At 37.4% G+C, this 19,405-nt stretch overlaps 1 protein-coding gene and 1 pseudogene across 1 annotated transcript; one reads left to right on the top strand and one right to left on the bottom strand.

Annotated features, from left to right (window-relative positions):
* LOC131151794 (glutamyl-tRNA(Gln) amidotransferase subunit B, chloroplastic/mitochondrial-like) overlaps positions 1 to 15,201 on the top strand; it is a 33,981-nt pseudogene extending 18,780 nt beyond the window's left edge.
* A 415-nt stretch (positions 15,202 to 15,616) lies between these two features.
* Positions 15,617 to 19,091, bottom strand: LOC131151795 (probable aldo-keto reductase 5). Its single transcript, XM_058103211.1, has 5 exons — positions 18,633 to 19,091; positions 18,252 to 18,455; positions 17,381 to 17,553; positions 17,181 to 17,283; positions 15,617 to 16,293 (listed from the first exon to the last, which is right to left on the bottom strand). The coding sequence occupies exons 1-5, from the start codon at positions 18,855 to 18,857 to the stop codon at positions 15,961 to 15,963; spliced, it is 1,038 nt and encodes a 345-aa protein (XP_057959194.1). The 5' UTR covers positions 18,858 to 19,091; the 3' UTR covers positions 15,617 to 15,960.
* Between the last annotated feature and the right edge of the window lie 314 nt (positions 19,092 to 19,405).

A 19,405-nucleotide genomic window follows, 5' to 3' on the forward strand; every position in this document is an offset into this window, starting at 1 on the left:
GGAAATGCTTAGGTCATAACGGAATTTTATGGTTAATTATTTTATTTATCACAATTATAAAAATTAAGAAAATGTCAAATAAATGAAGGAAAAGTACTTTAATACCTATATACAAAAATTAAGTAGATATTCAAAATTGTAATAACTATCGTTCAATTAAACTTATGAGTCATACAATGAAGTTGAGGGAAAAGGGTAGTGGAACAAAGATTAAGGTTAGGAACGAAGGTCTCAGAAAACAAATTTGGTTTTATGTTTGGGAGATTTACTGTAGAAACTATATATCTTTTAAGAAGATTAATGGAAAAGTTAAGGGAAAAGAAGAGGGAGTTGCATATGGTATTTATTGACTTGGAGAAAGCATAGGATAGGGTACTGAGGGAAGTTCTATGATGAGTGTTAGAGAAAAAAAAAGGGTGTATGTAGTAAGTATACTGATGTTATCAAGGATATGTATGATGGAGTAATGACTAGTCTTAGGACTATAGGTGGAAAGACTAGAGAATTTCCAATCATAATAGGTGTACATCAAGGATTTGCCTCGAGCCCTTATCTTTTTGTTTCAGTGATGGTTGAATTGATTAGGAGTATCCAAAATGACTTTCCATTGTGTATGTTGTTAGCAAATGATATTGTCTTGACCAATGAAACTAGGGGTGGAGTAGAGTCTAAGTTAGAATTATAGAGAAAAATTTTAGAATTTAGAGGTTTTAGGATTAGTAGAAATAAGACAGAATGTATGAAATGTAGTTTTTGTAATAGTAGGTGGAATATTGGAGACAGCTAAACTTGATGATGAAGAAATCAGTAGCACTACTAGATTTCGATACCTTGGATCTATTATGCAAGCTGAGGGAGAAATTGAAAAGAATGTAATGCATAGAGGTAAAGCAAGTTGAGTAAAATGGAGAAGTGCTTCAACTGTGCTTTGTGATCGTAGAATACTCTTAAAATTAGAAGGGAAATTTTATAGGACGACTGTAAGACCAACTATGTTATATGGATCAGAATGTTGGGCAACTAAGAAACAAAATATCCAAATAGTAAAAGTTGTTGAGATGAGAATGCTTAGCTGGATGAATGATGTAACATTAAAAGGTAAGAAATGAACAAATTTGTGGTAAGTTAAGCGTAGCTCCTGTAGAAGATAAATTAAGGGTGAGACGACTAGGATGGTTTGGACACTTGCAATGTAGGCCACATAGTGTACCACTGAGGAAGAGTTAGTTACTGTGAGGGGCTGTAGGAGGGGTAGTGCTAGACCTAAAATAACTTGGAATGAGATAGTGAGCAAGGATTTAATAGCCTTGAATTTGTTGAAAGAAATTGTCCATGGCCGCGTAAATTGGCGGAAAAGGATTCATGTAACCGACTCACCTAGTGGGACTTAGGGCTTGGTTGGTTTTTGTTGTTATGTTATTCTTTGATGTCATTGCCTCAATGAATGATCGCTACAGGTTGCAGATTTTTTTGATGCGACTGTTGGAAAGGGTGCTGATGTGAAGCTAGCTACCAATTGGATAATGGGTGATATTGCTGCTTACATGAAAAATGAAAAGGTGTCTATAAATGAGGTTAAGCTTAGCCCTCAAGAGCTGGCGGAGCTGATAGCTTCCATAAAAGGTGGTACCATTAGTGGAAAGATTGGGAAAGAGGTAAATCTTTGCTTCTGGCAATTCCTTTTATGCTGTATTGAGGATTTTGTTATTTGCGTTGCGATATTTTATTCAATGAACAATTTAGATGTTTGAACTACCATTCTGGTGTCTAGATATGGTTAGCATATCGTTTTTGAAGTTTGATTCTTGTCCTTGTCTTATAGTTTAACCATGAAGGCATTCTCAGTTTGCATGTTCAACTATCTGATGAATATGAACAGTTTGCAGCATCGCTTCCCTTTTTTATTAATTTTTAATTTTTTTTTCTTCAAGATCCGTTCTTCTCCTCTCGAATTTCCTTTTAGTATTGGACTATGATAGCCTTTTTAACATAGATACATATGATGTTTTCTATTGACATGAGAGAAATTAGGCATGGAACATACTACCAAAAAACTACTTGGCAAACATAAGTTCTTACTTTCAATTGGCTGATAGTTTTCGTGTTTAATAGCTGAGCAGCCTAACATATTTGAACATAGCATGGAAGATGATTTTTCAAGTGGTTAAATCTTAAAATGTTTATTATTTATTTATGTTTAGTATCTTTGGTCATCCTACCATGCTTGTGTTTATTTTTAAGTTTTTCTCCTGTTAAAACTTGCAGATACTGTTTGAGTTATTGGCCAAAGGGGGAACTGTCAAGGGATTAATTGAAGAAAAGGATTTAGTTCAGGCAAGTTATTTCATTTGTTGCTGGAGTTCTATTAGATATTACAATTTTTTATGCTCAAAGATACTTATACAATGCTCATTACTCTTTGATTAGCGGTCTAATTGGATTTCAAATAAGTGAAAACTACAATGAATAATAAAAAAAGATGAAAGAAATTTGGCAAGAGATTTAATGCACCAATTGAAGATTTTTCACGCACTTAGATTTAAGTTTAAAATAAAATCTTTATGAAGATGTGCGAGCGAATCTAAGGTAAGAATTTAATGACAGAGATCTTATATTAGAATGTATTTCAAACTTCTATTCTGTGCAGAACACCCCGGGGGTGGGGGGGGGGGGGAGTGTGTCCTCTCCATGTACCCTGCATTTGAAGTGAATTTTTTTTTCTTTTTAAGGTGGTGGGTTTTTTTTTGCCTTCTGATTTTTTATTTGAGGCATTTTTTTTTTTTGTGTGGGGGGTGGGGAGGTGGGTGGGTGGTGGTGTTGGTTCTTCTACCTCCTTTAAATATTCTTTCCCCTGCAAGAAGTTTTTTCTTGTACCAGGGCTAGTGCACCAACAGCTTGCATGTGTTACCCTACAGTGTGTAGTAACCCAAACTTCTTTAGAGAAAACACATGCATTTTAACATGTGTTATTTATTTACATTTTGTGTGTGTGTGTGTGTGTTCAAATATATGCATATAATTTGCTTATATTCTGATTTTTCACATGGTTTAAGTGTTAAACTGAAACAGAAACTGAAAGATCAAATAAAAAAAAAAGTGAAACTAATTAATTTCACAAAAAATCCGAACCAAAATGAAAAGTAGTTCACCATGTATGAAAGGAACTGTGCCAACCGCCCTGAGAGACCCCCTTCTCTCATCTTTTGCCTGGGTGCAGACGGATTCGGGGAGGGAATGAGTGGAACTTTACCAGTTGACTGAAGGTGAAAGAACTCAATTACTGAGAGGATAAGTGCTATTGAAATGTCTTAACCTACAAATACCAGTGTTAGGGCTAATATTGTGTGCTTTATTCTTTTCATTTAGCAGTAGATAGGATTGTTGGTCTTGTGCCATGTTGTGATGGGAAACCTCATTTCTTTTCTCTCCTTTTATTTTTATTTTTTTTGGGGGGGGGGGTGTGGTGAGGAGGGGTTTGCTCCAGTAGGTAGCATTACATTTTTTGAATATTTTTCCTCAATTACTTTATAATTTTCTTGTTTTGGTTCCATTGATGATTTGTCCTGTTAGCAAAGCTTTCAATTTTATTGGGTTTATACGTCTTCTGTTGTAAAAAGAGTGCACATTCACCTAAATGTCCATGGTTTCTCCACAACACATGCATCTAGTCTTCGTGAAACCATCATTTTTAATCAGAGCTGGACCCACCTTGGGGCTGCGGCAGTGCTCATGTGTTAGTTTTTGGGGATGCAGCAGTGTTATGCTAGTTTGTGACTCATTCAAGGTCATTTTAGTTATCCACCTTGTTCGTGGTTGTTTCTGATTGTTGACGTTGTTGTTTAGGTTGTTTCTGATTGTTAACCTTGTTGGTCTCATTTGTGAGGGGTAGGATGGAGTTCACAAATACCAAAAGTATGGTTCCCTTATGAGTCACTTATTCGGAAATTCGTTAATGGCATACTTTAACTATCTCAGAGGAAGAGTATTCATTGTTCCTACACCATCAGGCGTCCAACAAGCATCTCATCATTGCATCTTTTGCTCAGAAAGGTAATACTGCAGCCTGCATGCCATTTGGTACCTGTCCTTGCTGGTCCTTGGGCTATCAATTCTGCTGCCATGAACAGATTACAAGTTTAACGGACTTCTTCTCTGCCCTCAAGTGTTCTAAAAATATACCTTGAGTCATACTTGCTGATGGCTCCACTACTACAATTAAGGGGATGGGAACAGTAAATCGTACTACCATAATCTCTATTTCTTCTCTTTTGTTCATTCCCAAATTTCCCTTCAATATCATATCTTTTAGTAAGACTATGAAGTCACTAAAGTGTTTTGCAACTTTCTTTCTTGATCAAATTTGAAGACGAGGGAGAAAATTGGTACCAGATGTGAAGCTGGTGGACTCTACTATTCTGAGTTGCTCTTGCCTCCTATTGCACGTAGTGCTGCTACTACACCACTTCAAATCCACTATCACCTTGGTCATCGATGGCGAAGTTACAATAGCTACTTCCTAGTTCGAATTTTGTGTCTAATCTCGAGTATGAGTCTGGTCAATTGGGAAAGCACCATTTTTCAAATAACTCGGGCCTAATTGTTTTAGAAATAAAAAGCATAGGCCCGACCATTTCCTAAGTAAAAACTTGGCCTAGGCCTGACTTTCAAAAAGGGTCAAACCCAAATTTCAAAAATGGGCTTCGGTCCAATTACCTAAAAATCCGGACCAACATTTTCTAAGTAATTCAAGCCTAAGTCCTTTTAAAACTAGGGTCCGATCTCATCATGAAATACATTGAAGCCTATATTTTAAAATACTCAAGGCTCAAGTGCACACTAAAGTTCACAAGTCAGCATTGAACAAATCCAACAGGTTGACTACCTTGGGTCAACCCCAACCTTAGATCATAATCTGACCCTTCATAGAATTTGAGGTACATAGATCATCAACAAGGAAAGGAATGGTTGAGGGAAGATTTGAACTGAAATTGTGGCCCATCAATGGTTGTGTTAATCTTGAAATCTTTCATTAGTGAAATTTTTCTAGAATTCTGGCTAAGTAGTCATTTAGGTTACATCATATTCATGCACTTCATTTCATACATAGTCATGCACGATAGGCTGCATGCACGCTCATATCTTTGTTTATATGTATGAGTGCATTAGTTGCATCCATGCATAAACACCTATTGCATACCTTGACCATGCATCAAAACACATTTACTCAAGCAGTACATAATTGTGCATTCATGAATTTAAAAAGGAAATTTTTGGTTTTCAATTCCTAATCAAAGAGGTTGTTTGAGTAACATAAAGCAATAATTGAGACCACCACGCATCAGTACAACACTAGGCAAAGAACAAGAGAAATGAGTGAACTATTGGAAAACAGGGTCCTGGGTCTGGAACAAGGACAAGAAGAGATAAATGATAAGATAAGTAAGGTCCTAGAGTTATTGATGAACAAAGGAAAGGCGGTGCAGGTTGATCTCGAAGTAGATGTAGATCCCACTCATCCCCTAGGGTTCACCCCAGATCATGGACAAACATCAGTCCACCACCTGGTATCATGGGGGGTCCACTGCCAAATATGCCTCCTTTCATCTTTGCTATGCCAACACAGGGGTTTCCAGTGGCAGAAACTCCTCTGTTAGTTCCTTCTGATATGAGGATAAGCAAATTTGAGGCTGAGCGTCGCTATGATGTATTGGAAGAGTGCTTGAAAGAAATGGAAGGATCTAATACTTTCGATTCCGTTAATCCAAATGACCTTTGCTTGGTGCCAAAAGTTACCCTGTCGCCAAAGTTCAAAATGCCAGACTTTGAAAAGTTTGACGGGACCCGGTGCCCTCGAACGCATTTAGTGATGTACTGCCAAACAATGACTGCTTACTCAGACGATGAAAAACTAATGATGCATTGTTTTCAAAGCAGTTTGACCAGGTCCGCTATCCGTTGGTACATTCAGCAAGATAAGGCTCGGATCTGCACTTGGAAGGACTTGGCGAATGCCTTTGTCACTCACTACCGCCATGTGACGGAAATGACGCCTGATCGAATGACTACAAGAAATGGAGAAGAAATCCACCGAAACATTTAGAGAATATGCTTATAGGTGGAGAAATATGTCGATCCAGGTGGACCCCCTGGTGAGTGACCGAGAAGCCATCTCTTTGTTTGTAAGCATATTAAAAGACCCCTAAAGCACACATCTTTGGGGAGCAACTCCCAACGATTTTATGAATATCGTGGCTGCAGGAGGAAGAATTGAAGGCGATATCAAGGCAGCACTAGTCAAGGATAGTGGCGTAGAAACTGGTCCGGGAAAAAGGTGGACTAATAGGAAGGAGGAAGAAGTACAAATGATACATGAACATTCTAACTAGAAGAATCAGTACCCAAGAAGTAGGAACCAATGGTTTAAGAGAAACTTTGGTTTTGATCCCGCAGTAAATCAAACAGTGCATACGGGCATGAGGCTCCAATTCGTGACTCCTAGGCTTACGCCAATCCTGCCGAATCAGCAAGCACGAAACAGGAATGTGACCAGAAACTTCCGAAGGGTGAACCCCATTCCCATGACATAAGCCGAATTATTTCCTTAACTGCAGGAAAGGAGAATGGTATCCGCAATCCCTGGGATGCCCTTTACGAACCCTCCTCCACAGTGGTATGATCTTGGGGTTCATTGTGAGTACCATGCTAACTCTCCCGGTCATACTATTGACCGATGTTGGGCCTTCAAGCATAAGGTGCAATCATTAAGAGATGCGAGATGGTTAGCTTTTGACGACAAACAACCGGGAGTCCAGGGGAATCTTTTGCCCAAACACAAGGAAGGAAGTGGTTAACATATCAGGGAGGTTCCCAAATCAATAGTTTCAGTCATTATCCACAGAGGCTAAAGTGTTGGAGTAGCGAGCTTTTGACTATCTAATCTTTTTCATTTGATGTTCTTTTGTTTTCCCCATTATTATGTCTTTTGTAATCCGTAGACACCTGTGTCTCGAAAGATTTTCTATCTTTAATAAAATGAATTATGCATTTCGTTATCTCGAAAGATTTTCTATCTTTAATAAAATGAATTATGCATTTCGTTATCTCGAAAGATTTTCTATCTTTAATAAAATGAATTATGCATTTCGTTATTTCACTTGCATCATGAGTCCAGTTGCTAAATTTTGTTTGCTTATGTTTCATACGGGAATAGGGAAAGTAATATTGCCAGTATTCACAAGCTGGAAAGAGCTGTTAATTTTTGAAAATTAAATCCAAGAGGCTAAAGTAGAGAAGGATGAAACAATCATTAAATTCAAATGTTATGAAGAAGTATCTTACTTTCCAAGGAATTCAACGAAGCGGCTGCGCTGTTCTGATAATTTTGTGTCAATTCATTACTCATGTTTTGATCAAATGATGGATGACCCTTTTTGGCCAACCAGTTATCCCTAAAAAGAGCTCAAACAATGATTTACTATTTGTTAACCAAGTTGAACGTAAAAGTTAAACTAGTTTTTTTCTCAAAAATCAGATTATTAGAAATCTAACTTGGGCTTGGGTACCTTAGCGTTTGGTGAATCATTTGAGACAATAATCATTACCAAAAGGATGGTAGGCCATTTTTCTGCTATCCAAAAGAACGTCAAAGAAGAAATCCTTTGCAAGCCCTTCTTGAGCCTAAAAGATTCATTTCTTAAGTAACCCGTCAAAGGATCACACCCCACACTGGGGCAGTTTTTTTAAAAGATTGGTCCCAAATGAAGTTCAAATGAAAATGAAGTTAAGATTCCTTCATAAAGGAAAAGCGAAAGTTGTGGCAAAAGAAGAAAAAGAAGATAAAAATGGAAGAAATAAAAGGAAAGTGAGAAAGCAGAAGTAAAGGAAGAAGAAAGAAAAAATAAGGGATATGCTATATATGTGATCTTTGACCAAATTATCTTTGATGAAATTGATGATTTTGAGCCTTATGTAACTCCTTTCTTCTTTAACCTATACCCTTAGCCTACATTACAGTCCAAATGAAAGTCCTGACCAGATTGGTATACATTGTTGTCTCTAATGATTTGTCAGACGCAGTTCAGACTCAATATTGCGTCTGATGGGGTGAGATTTTGAGCCTTAGTGTCCCTTTTATTCTGAAAGCCTACATCCCTAAGCTTACGTTTTGTCCCGAGTCTTAAAGACTATCTTGAGATCAAAACATGGGTTGATGGAACTGGGGCAGTCGAAGAGAAAGACAGTCGTCTAGGCTAGGAAATAAACGTTATACGACTTTTGAATACTAGTATGAATTTTTCCCTACAATAGCATTGAAATATGGTAAAACATTTATTTGGTGCCTGTGGCCTTTTGATGTAGCAAGTTGATGTCATAGTAGCATAATTATTTCTCGTTCCAAAAATAAATAAATAAATAAATAAAAAATAAAAAACCCTTCTTACTCTTTAGAGTGTTAAAAGATGATAGATAGTCAAAGAATTTCAAAATCTCCAGTAGTTTCTACGAAAAAGATACTTATGGAGAAAGAGCAGCCTAACTGGGGCAAATGTTATGTTAGGTTTCAATGATCTGCTTATTCAAAAAGAATCCAACAATAGAGTCAAGATCGGTGGCAGATGAATTTAACTGGAGTAAATTTCGAGTTGAGTTTCAGTAGGTCCCATTCAAGTGCCTTCTTATCAGATTGGAATATGAAATCAGAGTCAAGATCAACTGTAGGTCCATTCAACTGAGCCAGATTTTGTGATTTTCATTTGAGTCGAGTGAATCGCTTCCATGACCGGATGAATTAAGAAGATTGAGCCAAGACCAGTTACAGACCCATTCAAATGTGGCGAATTTCATGTAGAGATCAAAGATGAGGTCATTGATCATAAGCGCGTTGGGAGAAAAGATTCATGCATTGTCATGCATTACCTAAATTTCACGCATTGCCATGCATTTCATGCATTACCTAAATTTCATATATTGTCATGCATTCCATGCATTACCATACACCTCATGCATCGCCATGTATTTCATGCATCACCTGAATTCATGCATTGCCATGCACTTCATGCATTATCAACATTTCATACATTGTCATGCATTACTCTACATGACATGCATTGCCCAAATTTCATGCATTACCATGCCTTGCATGCATTACCTAAATTTCATACATTACCATGCATTACTCTACATGACATGCATTACCTAATTCCATGCATTTCATGCATTACCCTACATGTCATGTATGTATTGCCATGCATTTCATGCATTACCTCATTTCATGCATTGTCATGCATTTCATGCGTTATCTTGCATTTCACGCATTACTATCTATTTCACACATTTTATGCATCATTGTGCATTTCATGCATTGCACAAAAAATAATAAATAATAAAAAATAAAAAATAAAAAAATCATAAGTAAGTAGCATGCATATTGATAGCAACATATTACTGCATTCTAGCATCATAAGTTATCAACATGCATACATATAGTAGCATATCATTGCATTCTAGTATCATAGGCAGCAATAGAGTACCCTTCATACTTTTCTTGTTGAATAAGCTTTCAAATGATCATTTGACATTTTTGATTGAGAGATTCCTGCTATACTAATATCTGAGTTGGGGTAGCTGACCCCAAGCGCACATTGATTTACTTGGAAACTGGGGCAGCTCACCCCAAACACACATTGATTTATTTTGAAACTGGGGCAACAGATCCCAAAGGTAAAGGGAGTCATTCATTAACATTCAGACCTTACCTCAAGTGTATTTTCCAAATAGAGTAACTATTTTCTAAACTTTGCTTACACACATTGTTACCGGTTGAGGTGGCTCAGATCATTGTATCCGCAACGACTCGGATTCTTACATTCGAAGCAACCCATCATTATGTCCCATAACTCGGATCATCGTATCCCTACGGTTCGAATTCTTACATTCGAAGCAAGCCATCATTGTGTCCCATGACTCGAATCACCGTATCCGCTATGGCTCGGATTCTTATATTCGAAGTAAGCCATTATTGTGTCCCATAACTCGGCTCACAGTATCCCTACGGCTCGGATTCTTACATTCAAACCAAACTATCGTTGTGTCCTATGACTCGGATCATCGTATCCGCTACGACTCGAATTCTTACATTCGAAACAAGCCATCATTATGTCCCATGGCTCGGATCATCATATCCCTACGGTTCGGATTCTTACATTCGAAGCAAGCCATTATTGCGTCCCATGGCTCGGATCACCGTATCCCTACGGCTCGGATTCTTACATTCGAAGCAAGCCATCATTGTGTCCCATGGCTCCGATCATCATATCCCTACAGCTCGGATTCTTACATTTGAAGCAAGCCATTATTGTGTCTTATGGCTCGGATCATCATATCCCTACGGCTCGGATTCTTACATTTGAAGCAAGCCATCATTCTGTCCCATGACTTGGATCATCGTATCCCTACGGCTCGGATTCTTACATTGGAAGCAAGCCATCATTGTCCCATGGCTCGGATCACTGTGTCCGCTATGACTCGGATTCTTACATTCAAAACAAGCCATCATTGTGTCCCATGACTTGGATCATCGTATCCTTACGGCTCGGATTCTTACATTCGAAGCAAGCCATCATCGTGTCTCATGACTCGGATCATCGTATCCCTGCAGCTCGGATTCTTACGTTTGAAGCAAGCCATCATTGTGTCCTATGACTTGGATCATCGTATCCCTACGGTTCGGATTCTTACATTTGAAGCAAGCCATTATTGTGTCCCATGGCTCGGATCACCGTATCCCTACGACTCGGATTCTTATATCCGAAGCAAGCCATTATTGTGTCCCATGGCTCGGATTATCATATCCCTACGGTTCGGATTCTTACATTTGAAGCAAGCCATCATTGTGTCCCATGGCTCGGATCACCTTATTCCTACGACTCAGATTCTTACATTCGAAGCAACCCATCATTGTGTCCCATGATTCGGATCATCGTATCCTTACGGTTCGGATTCTTATATTCGAAACAAGCTATCAGTGTGTCCTATGGCTCGGATCATCATATCCCTATGGCTCAAATTCTTACATTTGAAGCAAGCTATCATTGTGCCCCATGGCTCAGATCATCGTATCCCTATAACTCGGATTCTTACATTCGAAGCAAGCCATCATTGTGTCCCATGGCTCGGATCATCGTGTCCACTATGGCTCGGATTCTTACATTCGGAGCAAGTCATCATTGTGTCCTATGGCCTAGATCATCGTATCCCTACGACTTGAATTCTTACATTCGAAGTAAGCCATCATTGTGTCTCATGGCTCAGATCATCGTATCCCTACGGCTCTGATTCTTATATTCGAAGTAAGCTATCATTGTGTCCCATGGCTCGGATCATCGTATCCCTACGGCTCAAATTTTTACATTCGAAGCAAGCCATCATTGTGTCCCATGGTTCGGATCATTGTATCCTTACAGTTCGGATTCTTACATTCGAAGCAAGCCATCATTGTGTCCCATGGCTCGGATTCTTACAATCGAAACAAGCCATCATTGTGTCTCATGGCTCGGATCATCGTATCCCTACGGTTCGGATTCTTACATTTGAAGCAAGCCATCATTGTGTCCCATGACTCGGATCATCGTATCCCTACAGCTCGGATTCTTACATTCGAAGAAAGCCATCATTGTGTCCCATGGCTCGGATCGTCGTGTCCTCTACGGCTCGAATTCTTACATTCGAAGCAAGCCATCATTGTGTCCCATGACTCGGATCATCGTATTCGCTAAGGGTCGGATTCTTACATGCGCAGCAAGCCATCCCTGTGTACCTCAACCTGGATTCTTACATTCAGTGCAAATCGTCCTTGGTTGGCAGAAATAAACAACTCTTGATTAACCTAGAAAGCCATAGGGAGTTGAAAGACTTGGCTAAAATATGTGTTTTTTATCTTTGGAGGCTTGTTGCTACAAAAAACGCAGGAGAGTTCCTACCATTACATTGAAGCAACCAAGCCTATAAAGAGGGGCAGTTGTAGACACCCTATTTTTGCCCTAACCAAATAGAACAAGGGGTCCCCTATTATTATTATTATTATTATTATTATTGTTATTTATATTATTTATTATTATTATTTTCACTATTATTATTATTATTTTCCTATATTATTAGTACTTACTATTATTTAGCTATTATCATTATTATCGTTATTATTATTATTTTTTATTACTTTTATTATTATTATTATTATTATTATTTTGTTATTTTTGCTATCATTATTATTTTTGTCTTATTATTATTATTATTATTATTATTAATGCTATTATTATTATTATTATTATTATTATTATTATTATTATTATTATTATTATTGCTTAAGTATGGTTTTATTGGAAGCCTATATATAGGCTCTTGAACAGTGGCGCACGAGCAGAGGAGCCAAAACAAAAAAAAAAATAAAAAATAAAAAAGGCTTCTTCTTCTTCTTCTTCTTCTTCTTCCATAGCCGCCGAAAACCCCTGCTCCAATTAGCCATCCGTGGACCTCCTACCAACAGCCGTGAGTCACCCGTTTCCCAGTCACCTCATCACCCAACTCCGGCAACCTGCTCCAAGCCAATCTCTGGCCACTCCTTGCTCCGACAAACCTCTCCAGCACCATAGACATGCACGACCGTTCCTCTCGGACCTCCCGCAACCTGTGCACTAGACTCAAGCTATTGTAGCAGCCAACCACTCCAGACCCTCCGTGCACAGTCGAGTCAAACTCCCCTGCAGCAGCAGCAGAAGATCCGTCTGCAACTAGCCATCTCCGTCCCCAGCCATCCCCTTCTGCAATCGCCGGAGGTCCTCCACACCCGAGCACACAGCCCCAATAACCAGCAGCAGCCGCTACGCCACCGTCGGCGTTCGCTCCCACCAGCAGTCGCCGGCAGACCCCCCACTGTAAGTGCCTCCCTCTGCAAGCTCCCTGCACAGAACACACAGACAGAGGCATGCAATTTTATTTTATTTTTGTTATTTTGTTTTATTTTATTTTTATTTATTTCTCTTCTGATTTTGGTCATTGCTAATATCTAATATTCGGGTTTTTGTTTTGTTTTTTTGTTTTTTTTATGCAGGTATGTATAATATATTTTTTTTATTGTAATATATAGTTTTCATGTTTAGACTTTTATTATATATATATATATATATATATATATATATTAATATTATTGTTATAGGTATTGGATTATTATTTAATACTTTATTACATGTCCATATTTATTGTTGGAATATTGGTTTAAAGTGCTTATGTTATCATTGTATTTTCAATCATTATAATATAATTATTTATTACTTAGGGTGTCTATGTATTTGTTGTATATTATCCTAAGGGTTTTTATTTATTTTAGTATATATTGTTTATTTTGGGTTTAGATTATTATAGGTTTTATTTAGGATTTTAATGGTATATTTAGGGTTTTGTTCATCGTATGTTTTATTTAGGGTTTGATTGGTCTCTCACATTATTATTGTATATTAATGGTAAGGCTTCCATTATTTCTATAATTATTATTGCATATATCGTTTATTTACTCTAGGGTTCGAATTGTTTCCATCGTATTATTATTATTTTTTAGGGATTAATTGTTTCCATATGTGTATATATATTGAGTGTTAACTTAGGGTGTCATTATTATATTTATAGGATGTTAATGTCTTATTATATGGTAGTGTATTATTATTATTATTATTATTATTATTATTATTACTCTAAGTTTAGTATTATTATGGTATGTGGTACATTATTATCATTATTATGATGCGTGTATTGTTACTATCTATTAGGTTGGTTTATTATTAGGGTAAGTTATTAGGTATTATAGTGATTTATTATTATATAGTACATATGGCATATAGTTGTTGTTATTATTATTATTATTATTATTATTATTATTATTATTATTATTATTATTATTATGTCTTTTTTTTTTCATTTTATGTATCATGGTATTTTTGATATCGTTGTTCACATTATATGTTTATATTTGACACCCTTTGAATTCCAAAAAACTCCCATACTAGTATTTTCCTATAAAAAAATTCAATACAATTTCAAAATTTGGGAATGTATTTTTTTAAGTATTTTTTTAATTTTTATCCCTATGATTTTAATGCGAGGGTATGAGCTTTCGAGCTTCACGTACCTTTAGTTCTGAAGGAATATATATAATACATATATTTTTGTATGATTCACTTATTTATTTATTTATTTATTTATTTATATTCCATGTATATTTGTAAATCCACTAATAGAGGAGTAATGTGAAAGACTTTTTAAATTAACTTAGGGATAATTCCAAATTAGTTAGGTACCGTTCGTAAGAATGGGCGCGTAGGGGGTGCTTGTACCTTCCCCTCACGTAACCGAACTCCCGACCCTAGCTCTGGTAACGTAGACTCACTCTACCCTTAACGGGGTAATAATCATGTGTTCTAACCACACTAAAAGGTTAGTGGCGACTCTGACATTCTTTATTTTCCCCGAAAATTATAAACAACATTTTCATTTCGCCGCCCGGGGCACCACGTGCTCCGGGACGTCGCGACAATGTGTGTGTGTGCATGTATGCACTAATGTGGAATTAGTACTGGAACTACATTTAACTTCATGTATGTTGCATCATGATAACACTCAAATGCCACACACTGATATAACCTGTATTCTTCCTTATTAAGATGTGTCTCATCCCTACTGTACGTACATTTTTATAGGTCGTTCGAGTATTGGAACTAACGTCCTTGTGTCGGAAGCGTAGTGACAGGTGTATTGCGGGTAGCGCTTGGGTAAGTACTAGGACTTGTGTTTTGTGGGTTGCCATTTTAAGATATGTTGGACACCAGAATGTACGTTGTATGATAGAGTCTTGTTCTGCTCTTGTATAGACTCTGCTATGGTACTGTATGTGTATAGAATGACTTTTTTCCGCTGCGTATGTTCTGTTGTGTTGGGATGTGTATAGGGTGTCTGGGAATCCCACGGGATCGAACCCTCATCCTTTGTACTGTATCTGTGGATGATATGTATGATACAGAGACATGTTAAATTACATTTTCACCCTTAGGTTCCATTTCAGGATTCGGGGCGTGACAGATTGGCCCTTAAGGCAAATCAATGTGCGCTTGAAGAAAATTTTCTTCTTTATATGATGACAGCCAATTTGATGGTCAATCATCCCAGAGGTGGTCTAACGAGCCCTATGTATGGTTAGTCGATAATTCATTTGATGGATTAAAATGAGTTTCTTTGACTATAAAACCTAGCTACAATAGTCCCCTAGCCCTAAGCTTCTAAAAAACTCTCTTATAATTTGGAATCTGTTTCTAAATTTGTTTCTAAATCCTCGTACAGTAATCTCTCAAAGCACTTCATCTTGGTCCTTTTCTTTAAAAGAGGTTCATAAATTTCATTCTGCCATGTTTTATTCATATTATTGCAAAACAATTGTTCCTTTTCAATTGTTTTTAGGAATTGTGTGGTTGTCTAGCCTCCATATATAGAAAGGGATTATAAGATTTTGAAGTGAACCTCCCTCACTCTCATACATAGATATGTATAGGACATTTCATACATGAGGCATCATCACTTCATTCAATATCTTATTTATTCCCTTGCACACTATTAATACACCTTCAACAAATATATCTTACTTGAACACATACATTAAACCCATAGTTATATATCTAAAACAAAAGCATATAAACTTAAGTTCATTTTTCTAAGAACTGCAAGTAGGCATTATTATAGCTTTCTTGGCATCTTGCATCCCCAGATTGTCCAAGATAGACACAGGGCCAAGGTGGACCCTACTATTAAGGCAAGCCTTGTAGTCCTTTCTTGTGTCTTCTTGGATGACTTCGAAATACAATATGCGAGAAATCAATTATTTCCCTACTAGTATGCAATCGAGAAGGTACTATAGGCATCTCTTTAATTAGCTTTCCATGAAGATAGAGGGGCAGTCTCCGAGTCTTTCCATGTAATAACACCAGATGCATATCTGTTCCCCTTCACTATAGCAGCAAGGGATTCCAGGGCAGCCATCTCTTCTTGTGTTAGTTTTAGGGACAAAGCACCCACATTTTGATTGAAGTTCTCAATCTTAGTGGTTCCAGGTATGGGACACACATCAGCCCCTTGTAAATGGACCCAAGCTAGTGCCAGCTGCGACGGGGTGCAACCCTTCTTGTTTGCCAATTCATTTACCGTCTCAAATATGTGCTTGTTATGCTCTAGATTTTCTGGTTGGAACCTGGGTAAAGTCTACAATAAATGAAATTTATATATTAGCGTCCAAAATGAAAATCTGCCACAAAACATGGACATTATTAGAATATAGCCCTTTCTAAAACTAAATGAATCCTAGAGCAGTAGGTTTAAATTGTAACCATGGAAATATTGCGCGAGCTTGTTACATTAAATAGAAGTACTTGGTTGAAACCATGGCTACAATATTTCTTAAGTAGACCACGAATTTTCAAAATTTCAAGAAAGAGTCTTTTTTTTTAAAATTAGTGTAGAAAATTTTGTCCTTGTCAAAGTTTGACCTTTCAAAAAATTTGGGAAAAATATTGTGCAAAAAATATTTCCAACTCAAAAAGTATAGTCATACTTAGTTCACTTAAAATATTTGCAAGAGTTCCATTAGAAAACAAAACACTTGACTAATATTATAATGAAGCGATTTGCACATTAATGAACCATGGTTAAAAAGTTGAGTCTAGGTATTCAAGTGTAGTTTCAATGCTTATTGTGCATTAGATTTTCAAAAATTAGTGTCCACTAAGTGGTAGTCTAGTAGAACTAGTTTTGTGGGAAAATGAGTGAGGTGCTAAAAGGTTGAGGTTGAACTTTTTGTTTTCCACTAGCCCAAATGCTCTATTTGAAGCTATTGTACGTGCTTGGAATGCATGTTGAGCATTTTATAAGTGGTTTCCATCGCCAATGATGCTAATTAAATCAGTGTAAAATGAGAAAATATAATGAATGTCAAGCATCAATCTAAGTCTGAAGAAGGACATCTATGTTCAAGTATGAAGGTGATATTCAAAACAAATTTAAAAATAATGGCACGAAAAATTATTATTGCAAAAGCTATATGATACATCTTTGAATGAAATGCAAATGACATGCATGCATATTATACGAACCTTTCGAAAGTCATTATTTGTCAAGTTCTCAGTAACATTTGGCCCATGTGAAAGGAAGCCCCTTCCTAAAGGACTAAAAGGAACAATCCCAATTCCAAGTTCTCTGAGATTAGCACAAGATCAAGATGAAATTAGAACTTCAAAATAATAACTAATCATCATTACTAGACAACTAGCTATAACATTAATTAGCGTCTTGCCTGCAAGTGGGAATTATTTCTTCTTCTACATCTCTTGTCCACAAGGACCACTCTAATTGCACTGCTGTTATTGGATGAACTGCATGTGCTCTTCGTATTGTTGAAGGACGAGCCTCGGATAGACCTATGTATTTTATTTTACCCTCCTCAACTAGTTTCTTGAGTTCTCCCATCTTGCATATACAAGTTGCAAGTAAAGAGAAATAAACATCAGTATTTGATCAATGGTAAATACTAATTAATGTGAAATCGTAATGATTAAGGAATTGAATAGTAAAATGAGCAATTTGGAGGAGTCAACCACAAAAAAGAAAAAAAAAAAAAAATAAATCCAAAGCTTAAGCCAATTAGAAAATGCCATATCAAACATGCACATATTGAGGCAAAGTCCACGACATTTAACTAAAACAAAATTTTGAGTAACTTTCATTTACATTAATCATGGGCATGTACAAAAGTATTTTGTGAGTCCCATATCTTTGGGGCATTTTGGGTAATTAGTAGTGGTTATAGGGGTAATCTTAATAGTTTGGGTTGTTTAGGGGTGTTTTAGGAAAAAATCGGTAATAGTAATAAGTGCATGTGAGTTAATTTAAAAACTAGTCGATAAAAAAAGAATCTCCTTTTTAATAGTAGAGATAAAATGTGATCTTATTTAAGAAATAAAAAAATCATCCTCGACTTTTCTTTTTTGAGTTGTCAAATACCAATAATAAAAAGCCAACGAATGTAATAGACTCAAAGTTAGCAGTTAGGAAAGGAAGTGGGGATGCTAGATTAATAAGAAGTAAGCTTTCACTATCAACATATATCTATTTCTGTCCAATTCCACTAGCTAGATTAATAAAAGACTCTGGGGGTCGGAACAAACCGTGACTTCAATGGGCAGGCGGGTATCAATGCGATGCACATAGTAGAGATCGATGCAATCAATGCCGAGGCGCTTCAAGCTCGCCTCGCACGCCGCCCTCACGTACGCCGGATCCCCGCACACCTCAAGCTTCCCCTCCACCCGTCGGCACCCAAACTTGGTCGCTATTTGAACCCTTTCCCTCATCCCTCCCACTTTCAACGCCTGCGCGCAGAATTTTTACTTCATCGATCAATTCACCAATCCAAGTCATTACCAAACCCACAAATTAAAGACATATATATATATATATATATATATATATATATATATATATATATATTATTAGGAAATGTGGCGTATTGAATTGAACCAAAGTGGGGTGGGTATAATCAAGCTGACCTTTCCGATGAGGAGTTCGTTGGTGTGGGGGCCGTAGACGTCGGAGGTGTCAAGGAAGGTGACTCCGGCGTTGATGACGTGGTGAATGAGAGTGATCATTTCGTCTTCGGGCTTCGGAAGGCCGTAGCTCTGGGACATGCCCATGCACCCCAATCCCTGCGCCGATACTTCCAGCCCCTGAGAGCCCAACTTCATCCTCCTCACGGCGCTGCCACCACTGCACATTCTCGGAATTAATTAATTTGCGCGGCCGGGAAGAACGCACACTGGCGATCTATGTGAATCAGTATCAGTACTGTGTGAGGCAGTGTTTTCCGTTGCTCGAGCTTAAGCATTCGTGTGTGTGTGTGTGTGGTTACTTATAGATATCATTTCATGGGGGAAGCCATGGTTGCAGGGAAATTGAAGATTTTGGGTGCTCAGCGCTTGTGATGTGTGGGGACTGGAGGGCTGTGCGCGTTAACGCGCCTTAGCGTAAGGGCCGACGTCAGTATATGGCTTGCAAGCGTAATCGCTGACGTTATGTGCCGATTTTTTCTCACGTCAATTTACCGACGACAGTGGATGGTCTTGTTGGTTTGAAATCATGTCAATATCCTGTCTTTACTCTTTTAATTTTCGCTGCAGGGAACATGGCATCTTTTGAATTTGTGATATTCTTCACATTTTCGGATTAGATTGGAGAATTTTGGTATTAGCAATTAATTCATTGCATCATGATTCATGAACATTGTTGGATCAGCGGATAAAATGCATCTTAATTATTGTTCATG

The sequence above is a fragment of the Malania oleifera genome, chromosome 3, assembly GCF_029873635.1.
Source record: "Malania oleifera isolate guangnan ecotype guangnan chromosome 3, ASM2987363v1, whole genome shotgun sequence".
In the NCBI taxonomy this organism is placed as follows: domain Eukaryota; kingdom Viridiplantae; phylum Streptophyta; class Magnoliopsida; order Santalales; family Ximeniaceae; genus Malania; species Malania oleifera.

Coding starts and splice junctions, on each gene's coding strand:
- LOC131151795 (XM_058103211.1), bottom strand. CDS start 18,857: ATGTGCAGTGGTGGCAGCGCCGTGAGGAGGATGAAGTTGGGCTCTCAG. Junction 17,284..17,380: donor GAAATAATTCCCACTTGCAG/GCAAGACGCTAA, acceptor TGCTAATCTCAG/AGAACTTGGAATTGGGATTG. Junction 16,294..17,180: donor CAAATAATGACTTTCGAAAG/GTTCGTATAATA, acceptor CATTTATTGTAG/ACTTTACCCAGGTTCCAACC.